The sequence below is a fragment of the Chelonia mydas genome, chromosome 3 (assembly GCF_015237465.2).
Source record: "Chelonia mydas isolate rCheMyd1 chromosome 3, rCheMyd1.pri.v2, whole genome shotgun sequence".
NCBI classification, from domain to species: domain Eukaryota; kingdom Metazoa; phylum Chordata; order Testudines; family Cheloniidae; genus Chelonia; species Chelonia mydas.
This window is the reverse complement of record NC_057851.1, coordinates 9,430,905-9,441,430: the sequence shown is the minus strand read 5'-3', so window position 1 is coordinate 9,441,430 and position 10,526 is coordinate 9,430,905. Positions and strand designations below refer to the sequence as shown.

The following is a 10,526-nucleotide window of genomic DNA, read 5'->3' as shown; positions in this document are numbered from 1 at the left end:
TCAATAGTATACGAAGAAAAACTTGAAAGAACGTTAAGGCTGCAAAGTCAAGCACCCAACAGTTAGGAAATGTCAGAACCATAATTCAACCCCCTTGTACATACGCATTAAGTTGCAGTCTTACATGGTCACATGCTATTATTTTTCACAAGACATGCCAGGCTCAGGCTAATGGGTCATTGACACTCTACATAAACTGTACACTTATACATACGTCCAATCAATTCATTGCAAGAACTCAGCATGCAAATTCCCATAAGAAAGAAGCTTTATTATTATAAGTTTTATTACCATTGTTTTATTTCCATTAGTTCGAAAGGTGTAGAAGTTATGTGGATTGGTAGCCATACTAATTCATAATATATATATTTTTATATCTTTAAATAATTACAGCTTGTTCATCCCCCCCCCCCCCCCCCCTTACAAATAAGTGTCTGTTTTCTTGGGACCTTCCCGATGAGTTTGGAAAGCACCAAACTTTACCAAAGGAAAAAGAAAAACAAAAAACCCCACAACATAGTCACAGCTTCAGAGTTACATTAAGAATTGTTGATCAGCATTACAATTCCCCTTCAAATTTCCTTAATGCTTCCTGATCAGATACGTTCCAATCAGCCAGTAAGACTGCAATCTAAATACAGATCTTTTCTGATCAAAAAATGTATCAGTGATTAAAGATATTGCACTTTCACAAAGATGAAAGACAATCAGTACTGGTAAATGACCTTTCTAACCCACCAGTATCCATCATGGCTGCCTTCTCCGCGTGTCCCTATATTACCAAAGGGCCCATAACGGAGGTCTGATTTTACTGGTATTTGCAGCTTAGACCCTGATCCTGCAAACATTTAAATACATGTATAAATTTACTCATGTGAGGAACCTAACTGATTTTTATGGGACTCCTCACATGAGTGAATTTGTGCACGTGCTTATGTGTTTGCAAGATCAGGGCCTTCAATTTTAAGCTCTTTAGGGCAGGACAGAGTGCTCTGTTTTTGCACAGCGCCTAACACAATGGGGCCCTGATTGAGACCACTGGTCATACTGTAATACAAATAATAAATAATCTTGTCTTTATAAGCTTTCAGTAACCTGCTCATCTTATTTTATTAGAGATGGGCCAGAACCAAAACCAAAACAAATCCTCCCTCCCCCCGGATCCAAGCCCCTCCCCTCCAAACTAAAGAAGGGAGTGGCTAAAATATAACCCCCAAATTTATAAATGGACCCTCGCTTTACAATGGGCTGTACCAAACCCCCGAAGGCTGTTGTGTTCAGACCTCATCGCTTCATAATACTTCTTAGGCCAGGGGTTCTCAAACTGGGGGTCGGGACCCCTCAGGGGGTCGCAAGGTTATTACATGGGGGGGGTTGCGAGCTGTCAGCCTCCACCCCAAATCCCGCTTTGCCTCCTGCATTTAAAATAGTGTTAAATATATTTAAAAGTGTTTTTAATTTATAAGGGGGGGTCACACTCAGAGGCTTGCTATGTGAAAGGGGTCATCAGTAAAAAAGTTTGAGAGCCACTGTCTTAGGAGGTTTCTCAGATCTCCCCCATTTCTAGAATTCATCAGCCTAATAAATATGATCTCCTTTCTCAACATCACCCCCTTCTAAACTGTCTCTGACCTGCAGAAGGATCTGTACATGCTCCTAGGTCTTGCAACTGACTTTCAGCCCACCGCTGGCCTTCGCAGACTAATTGCTTGGAAGCCTTGTGTTTGAATTAATATGTCCATTTCCCATCCTGTGTTTGTCGACCACCTAGCACAACCAGGTCCTTGTCCATGACTGGGGCTCCGAGGAGCTAAAATAATACAAATAATAAATAAGAATAATAATTAGCTTAGTCTCTAGCTAATGTCTAACAGCTATTTAGATTGTAAGCTCTTTGGGCAGGAACTGTCTGCTACTCTGGGCTTATGCAGCACCTAGCACAATGAGGCCCCATTCTCAGTGGCTCCTTAGGCACTACCATAATAAACTTGATTAATAACAACACTATTGGGTAGGAAGTAGACTAGGGTTGTGGATCTAAAATATCTGAGAGCAGCGTTGGATGAATTAAAAGAGCAGTAGAACAAGAAGCTCTCTTGACTCATCTGTACTTCTGCTGTGTACAACGGAGAGAGAAATAAGGCTACATGAAGAATATTGAAACAATTCATTTTTCTGCTAAACGTAGCAAAACTGCTCTCCTCATGCCTCCAAAGCTCCCTGCTTCAGAGGTGGCTATGTCTCGTGGTGCAAAGACCCTCAAAAACCCCCTTATGCATTGAAGAGCCCTAGCTCCATATCTCCCCAGGCCTGAAGGGGCAAACCACTGAATGGACTCACAGAGAGAAAGGAACATCGTTTGCTTTGGGTCCTAGATTCCAGAGATGGCAAGCAGCTAGAAGACCATCTAACCCTGCGGGATCCCCATCAAGGTACGATACTTGAATTTCTACATTTACTACCGTTTTGCCCAACCTACTTTGAAGTGTCCCCGGATGTTGGCATTACTTTAGGTCAAGTTCAAGGTATGTGTGAGTGTGCATCTCTCTAAGGGAAAGGAAAGTATAGGGCAGTTTCAGGCACAGGTGGACAGCGAGTTCACCAGATTTAAAGAGGTGCTGTTACTCAGGGAGAAGGCTGGCTGAAGGATCCAGTGAAGGAAGGAGCTGCCTAGCCAGAATCACACCCATGCCCAGGGAGATACTGTCAGCCATCTGCTGCCTCTGTGCATTCATCTCAAAATCATATTGACAGGTGTCAGAGTAGCAGCCGTGTTAGTCTGTATTCGCAAAAAGGAGGACTTGTGGCATCTTAGAGACTAACAAATTTATTTGAGCATAAGCTTTTGTGAGCTACAGCTCACTTCATCGGATGTATTCAGTGGAAAATACAGTGGGGACATTTATATACATAGAGAACATGAAACAATGGGTGTTACCATACACACTGTAAGGAGAGTAATCACTTAAGGAGGGGGGGCGGGAAACCTTTTGTAGTGATAATCAAGGTGGGCCATTTCCAGCAGTTCCTCAGACGTCCTTGTCAACTGCTGGAAATGGTCCACCTTGATTATCACTACAAAAGGTCCCCTCCCCCGTCCCTCCCCAGCTCTCCTGCTGGTAATAGCTCACCTTAAGTAATCACTCTCATTACAGTAAAAAGAAAAGGAGTACTTGTGGCACCTTAGAGACTAACCAATTTATTTGAGCATAAGCTTTCGTGAGCTACAGCTCACTTCATCGGATGCATGTAGCTCACGAAAGCTTATGCTCAAATAAATTGGTTAGTCTCTAAGGTGCCACAAGTACTTCTTTTCTTTTTGCGAATACAGACTAACACGGCTGTTACTCTGAAACCTCTCATTACAGTGTGTATGGTAACACCCACTGTTTCATGTTCTCTATGTATATAAATCTCCCCACTGTATTTTCCCTGAATGCATCCGATGAAGTGAGCTGTAGCTCACGAAAGCTTATGCTCAAATAAATTTGTTAGTCTCTACGGTGCCGTAAGTACTCTTTTCTTTTCTCAAAATCATATTGTCTTTTGTGTTATTTTCCCCCCAGCTGTATGAGCTTGTATTTTTCCAGCCTGAATGCCCTGTTGTTCTTTTCTGACCACATTTTTAACCTCGCTACGGGCCTGATTCAAAGCCCACTGAAGTCAACAGAAAAACGCCCACGTATTTCAATGGGCAAAGTACCGTCTGTATTGTTTTTCTCTCCTCACTAGCATTCACAACTTACTATGATCTGTAGATCATTTGGTATCATCTGCAGATTTTATTAATACCTCATGTACTGCCTCTTCTAGATCATTAATGAAGATGTTAATAAGACCAGCCTTGATATTGGTCCTTGCAAGGTAAGAGGTTGAGGGGTGATGGAGATAGAGATTCTGGGAATCTTAGAGAAGTTAGAGATGGAAAAGACCTAGCAGGTCATGGAATCCATTCCCATGGGCCTATGCAGGATTGCTCCTTATTACTGGCTGGATCATGCCCCCCCCCACCCCCCCACTGCAGGGTACCCTATGGGAGGTGTCTCATGGTGATAAAAACACCACAAGGATCTCCTGCCACATTGTTCCGCCACCAGGGGGTGCAGTTACCTCCCACCTGCAATCAGCTGTGGAACCCATCCAGAAACCCTCTGGATCTCCAACGATCAGTTCAGATCCCAGGAGTACTGGAAGGGTCCATGCTTCCATTGCAACGCTGCACCCCTCGCTCCCAGCCCCTGTCCGCGCAGCTCCATTAACATCTCCCTAGCTGCGCCTGCCTGAGCAACACCCCCTTAAAGGGGCATCCCACCACCCAGGGAAGTTGCAGTGGGGAGACAAAACAGCCCTTTGTCTCTCCACAGCCCCATCTCTGACCATTGCGTTCTCACCCACTCACCCCTGTGTTGACTTCAGACCTACAGAGAGGCCTTTGCAGGGTTGGAGGGAAATATGGCATGTTTCCATGGCGACAGCTTAGGGGCCTCCTCCACCCCATCTGTTCAGGAGAGACTCACACGCCGAGGACCCCTTCGTATATGGATCTGGGGGGCACAATCCCTCACCTCTCTATATTTTCTTTTAGTGCTTTACACAGTCAAGTTTTGACTCCAAGGAGGACAGAGAAAGGTTGGGCAGACAAGAGGAGAGATGGGTGCCTGAGAATTGGGGGAAGGGGGAGGGAAGGAGATCGGGAAACCTGTTTGGTTGATCAAAAGGGCCCCAAGAAGTTCTCTGCCTACACAAATAGGGCTGGCCCTCCATGGGGCAGCCACTCTTCTGGGCCTTGTGGGGAGACAACACTAGTCTCTTCATATTTAAAAAATACATGTAATTAAGCTTGTCCCATGGATATCACAGCTGTGTGCTCATGCATAGCTGGCGACTAGATTTTTCCCTGCCTATGATGTTCAGTTACACAGTGGATGATCACAAGGCCGCTTTCTGCCCACAGTAATGCCTTTAGGAAAGCTGAATTGCTAATTGGCTTTAGTTGGACGTGGGGAAGGGAAACAGGTCTGCGTTTGGGTTAAAAGGCAGATACTGCCATGGAAAAAAGATAATCAGATTTATCAATGGCAACGGAAAACATCAGAAAGAACGTAGAATAATTAATTGTGATAGGCCACAGGATCATACACAATTGCAGCACCATGTCACGGCGGCAATCACAGTGTTGCCCTGCTCTAGAGATCCTCGAGCCAGGCTCCTTGCTATCTCAAAGGGCAGAATCCAACATTTTCCATCATGTTTTTCATAAACTCTCTGGGTCTCTTCCCACGCAACTCGTAAAGACTTTCACTGAAGCATTAGGCCTGGCTGCAAGACCTTCTCCAGCCTTTTGGAAACACGATCCCATAATTAGGAAAGACAAAATCGTTCCTGTTAAATAAGTACAATGGTTCGGTTCTCTGACTCCTTGGTAACATGAAAACAAAGCTTTGGATGTTTTGGTACATGTGTGAGCTGAGTTCTTCTTTCTTCTTAAACCGAATCATGGTATTGAAATCCACAAAAGCAGCCAAAGTTGTGTCAAATTAAGTCTACGTAACAAATTGTCCTGGAGCCGGCTTTGCTGAATGGAAGGTCATCAACTCTCTGCCTTTGGGCGATAACAAGGCGATGGCATTTTCTCCTGGGCTGTCCTGGTCAGGAAACGAATGGATGGTGAGAAGAAGAAAGTGTCTCCGTGCCATCGCTATCCGAGATGTTAAAGCCAGAAGTTTAAAAAACACCTGAGTCCTGTCTTTGTTTCTGGCTGTTTCATAGAAAGTGGTTACAATCCGGTTTGTTTAAAGGGAAAGATTCAGATCAGCCACTGTTATGATGAAACTGGGTCTTCTCTGCTTACTTAGTATTAGCTGTTCCGGGAAGTCCTCTTTATAATACCGTACGGAATTGTTCTTCCAGAATTACATCATACTTCCCTCGAGGAGAAAGGGCGAAAAGCAAACAGCTTTTGCTTGACTATTATGTGGCGTCTTTGTATCTCACGTGGGTGAGCCTGAAGTCCATGGGAGGAGGAAGAGGTTATGCAGTTATGATGTCTCCATGGCTTTCGGCTAAGACCAGGCTATTCCAGGAGTCCTGTTTGGAGCTGGCCTGTGGAGGTTGGCTGATGGCTGATTGGTAGCCCTGTGGGGAAAGCTTCAGGGCTGAAATAGCAGGGTGAATAGAAGATCCGTGCCCAGACATCGCGGTGACTGAGAATGCCTACAAACAATGTAAAAGTGAAAAGATTTTTTTTTTTTAATTGCTTCAAACTAACAACATCACAGCAAGGAGAAAGCATTTCACTTTCCACAGGTCTAACGTTACATTAATATGTACATGCAGAGACATGAGATTTGCAATATTGAATTAAACCATCGGTTCATTGTATCTGGTATCCTGCTTCAATGCCTGATTTGTGATGCTTCAGAGAAAGACAGTTTCCCTTTTCCTCTGAACCCACGCCATTTATAACACTGCAGAGAGTGCACTGAGTTCTTTTCTGAACTCTACAGGTGACCATTTTATACCCTGAGGTATAGGATTTGACCACCAATTACCCTTTGATTAATAGCTTGCTCATGCAGAGTGTAGTCAGTGTTACATTACTCTGGGCTCGATACTGCAAGCACTGGATCAATCCAGCAAAGCCCGTAAGCATATGCATTTTTATTATGATGATTTAATATTATTTGATTTATTATTTAATATTGGTTTTATGGTCAGAATGCTCAAATATTACACTGAGCCTTTTATTTAAACATTGGCGTTCTTTGGATGAGTTTAACAGAGGCTAAGCTAACTCAGTCTCGAATATTAGTCTCGTTAAGAATCAAATATCTTCTTAACCAAGAAACAACAGCTACAAATAAACAGGCTTCCATACAGATCAGGTTCCAGATTTGTCCGTCTTGTTCACCAGGGGCGTCAGCCTGCCTGGAACTGTATAAGGCACATAGAGACATCTAGTGGCTGAATAATATACTGCAAATAAACTTAGTGTTACAAGTCTGGCACATAGCGAAGAGCTGTGTGATTCTGGTGATTTTAATTCTCAGGTGGTTCAGCTCACCTTTTTCAGTTTTGTTTTACATGGACTTGTGCTCACTGCACTGAGCTTCAGGTTTAAGCGAGCCCACAAATTCATACAGAAACTAAGCCAAAACTGCCAAATTTTGCCTGATTTCAGGTCAAAACCAAACAGCACAGCTAAGGGCTTACCTACACTCGGATATTTATGCAAATAACTAGTCCAGAATAATTAGCATAAACCTCTGTGTGGGGACTCCTAGTCCAGAATTACAGTCCCGTTTATGATTTCACTTACACCGCTTTGGTATACTTCCCAATGTAAAAATGCCCTTAGTGTTGCAAGTTTCGCCCCCTGTGACCTTTCAGATCCTTGGGTTGAGCAAATGGCTGTCGTTTGCCTTCAGAGAAGGTTCTGAGGGTGTCTTTTCTCCTCAAGTTACCTATATTAAAGTTCACACCTTTGTCATATCTCTTGACCTTTCCTGCTTCATTACCTGAGAAATAGGGCTCGGGTGCCCATAATGAGATGAAAGCCCCGGTTCCGTCTTTATGGGGCGCATTTCCTCGGTGTTGGTGGTGGTGTTGGTGTTACTGGCGGAGCTGGTGGTGGGGGTAAGACTCTCACTACTGGACGGTCCTAGGAGAAAACAGCAGTTAAACCAGGCTTCCCACCAGAGGAGCTTTACGTACAAAAAACGTAGCAAAGCATTTGTGGTTTGGGGAAAGAGAACTCTGTTCATAGGCCGGGTTTTGCTGCCATTGAGAGACCTTCAAAAATCTTAACCAGGTTTGGAGAGAAGAAGAAAAGGATGTTGGGAGATTTGCTCGTTTGGTAAATTACCCTTGTCCCCCCACTTACAGTGTTCCTGCCTCTCATTCCATGTACTCTTTATCCCTGGCAGGATAGGATGGAAAATCTCCCAAAGTCCTGTGTCAGCATAAACAGGGCTTGGTGTAAAACCTCCGAATGATACTCTGTGGGAAGTGGCTTCTGTGGTTGTTCCATAGCCCTGATTGGGAACCTGGAAGGGGTGTCACCAGAACATTACAGGTGCTAATTAGTACCAGTGATGATGGGGATGCCTGTCCACTGGGAACCGGACCAAGCGTACTCATTTCACATAGGTCACCAAACAGCAATCCAGTAGTGATCAGCTACCTGTTTGCTAAATCCGGGGATGTCTGGTTCAGAGGACAGAATTCTTAATTTAGTTCTAAAGGGTGAGTTTCTGATACTATGCTCCTCCTACGCGCGCGCGCACACACACACACACACACATCTTGTTTAACGCTCACCTGCTGGTGTCTTGGATTTGTTAAGGTTCTTCGGCTTACGTTTCCTCGTTTGAATCCCCTCTTTTCTCATTGCTAAAGGCCTTGGGACCTAGGAACCCAAATGCAAAGCATACTGTTTTCAGTATGTACGCAATACAACCTAACGTACTGGGATTACATCTCTGCCTCCTAGGATTTCAGGTAATCAGTAGTTTTAACTAAAAAGACATGAAGCCAAAAGTTACTGACCAGCAGTGATTGAATTGAGACTAGAGACAGGCCCTGGCTGCAAAGTTTGGCTCCAGATCTGGATCCGAATTTTTTGGAAATAATAGCGTGTTTGCATCCAGGGCTTTGAGTCACCAACTATAAAGCCAGAAGGGATTATCAGATCCTCTACTCAGACCTCCTGTATAACTCAGGCCAGAGAATTTTATCATGACTAAATCTATGTCTACACTACAAAGCCTATGTTGACATAGCTCAGATGCAGCATATGCTGACAGAAGTTTTTCTCCCAGGGTAGGAACACTACGTCCCTGAACAAAGTTATCTTGACTGACAGAAGTATTCTTCTGGCAGCATCCCTGCATCTACAGTGGGGGGAAGAAAGGGGGTGAGTTCACACGCTGACCAACATAGCTATGCCAGTGTAAGCTTTAAGTGCAGACCAAGCCTAGCACATACCTTCTGGAAAGGTATCCACACTTCCTCTGAAGACTTCAAGAGATGGAGAATCTACTACTTCCCTTGCTAGTTTGTTCCACTGGTTAACCACCCGCACTGTTAAAAATTATGCCTTATTTCTAACTTGAATTTGTCTGTCTTTGACTTCTAGCCACAGGTGCTGGTTACATCTTTGACCCCAAAACCCCTCAATTCCAACGGGCAAGGGGGCCACAAGAAAATTCTGATCCTGGTCTGTCCATTCTGTCCAAAGACTATCAGGTGAGGTCTTAAATGAAAACCAGGGTCACACTGGTCGTTAATTTCAGAGGGGTAGCCGTGTTAGTCTGTATCAGCAAAAAGAACGAATACTTGTGGCACTTTAGAGACTAACAAATTTATTTGGGCATAAGCTTTCGTGGGTTAAACCCACTTCATCAGATGCATCTGACAGTTTAACCCACGCAAGCTTATGCCCAAATAAATTTGTTAGTCTCTAAGGTGCCACAAGGATTCCTCGTTCTTTTTACTGGTCACTAATATCATTGTGAAAGGCATGATCAGATATGCTGTAAGGAATCAGGTGTGTATACTGAAAATGGGTTTTAAAGTCTGCGTCAAGGCCAATTGGACAAAGGAGTTTTCTGTCAGACACAAGATGTTTATGCACCTGTCCCTGCCACAGCATGTAAAGTAAGCATTGTAAGCTAACACAACCGCTACACATGGGGATGTGCAATCAAGAGGACAGCAGCACACAGGAGAATAAACCACAGGGTTTATCCTGACTCAGAGCACAGACAATGAACTCTGGGGATATAAGTAGAAGGCAAAAAGACACCCCTTCATCCTGCACCTTGGAAGTAAATGGACAGTGTGTTTACATTCATGAAAACGGGATCTTTGCCCACCTTGCTGGAAGATGCTGCAACAGATTTTGGGAGAAATAAAACTCCTTTAGAGAGGAGGTAGCCCGTTAAGCTTAGTCTCTATAAAGCGTGTTGTGATTTTGCTTTATACGGAACCCTTTTGTTTTCATTCTCCTCACTCACTAGCTCTTGAATCTTTGGTAATAAACTTATCCTTGATTTCACTCTAAATATATCTAAGTGCTGTCACACAAAGTTAGGTGCTGATCCTGAGTTGACTCATACAAGCTAGTGTGCGCTCTGTTCCCTTGGGCACAGCAGACTGGGTATTTCTGTGGCATTCAATGGAGAAGGGGCTGGCTACAACAGGAGATGCTTCAAAGGGCTCGGGGACTGGCCTGCACCTATTGTTAACCTGCAAGGCAAAGTAAGGGCTGGCAGAGCCCAGAGGAAGTTGTTTGCATAGCTGCCAGGCTGGCTGTGTCCTCTGACACCCAGCTAAGCACAAACAACTCTCTCTCTCACTGGAGGCAGGGGGGTAACAAGGTGACTCCTACATTGACGGAAGGGGGGTTTCCATCTGTGTAGTTAATCCACCTCTCCGTGAGGCTTTAGCGAGGACAATGGAAGAATTCTTCCATCGACCTAGTTGTTTCTACACCGGGGTTAGGTTGACCCAGCCATGGCACTCAG

At 44.3% G+C, this 10,526-nt stretch overlaps 1 protein-coding gene across 1 annotated transcript in view; it reads right to left on the bottom strand.

Annotated features, from left to right (window-relative positions):
- Nucleotides 1-284: 284 nt before the first annotated feature.
- GATA4 (GATA binding protein 4) overlaps nucleotides 285-10,526 on the bottom strand; it is a 48,181-nt gene continuing 37,939 nt past the window's right edge. The window contains exons 5-7 of the mRNA XM_037893472.2: nucleotides 8,320-8,407; nucleotides 7,518-7,660; nucleotides 285-6,213 (exon numbers count right to left, since the gene is read on the bottom strand). Of these exons, the coding sequence (XP_037749400.1) occupies nucleotides 6,031-6,213; nucleotides 7,518-7,660; nucleotides 8,320-8,407 (414 nt within the window). The 3' untranslated portion in view covers nucleotides 285-6,030. The remainder of the gene's footprint in view (nucleotides 6,214-7,517; nucleotides 7,661-8,319; nucleotides 8,408-10,526) is intronic.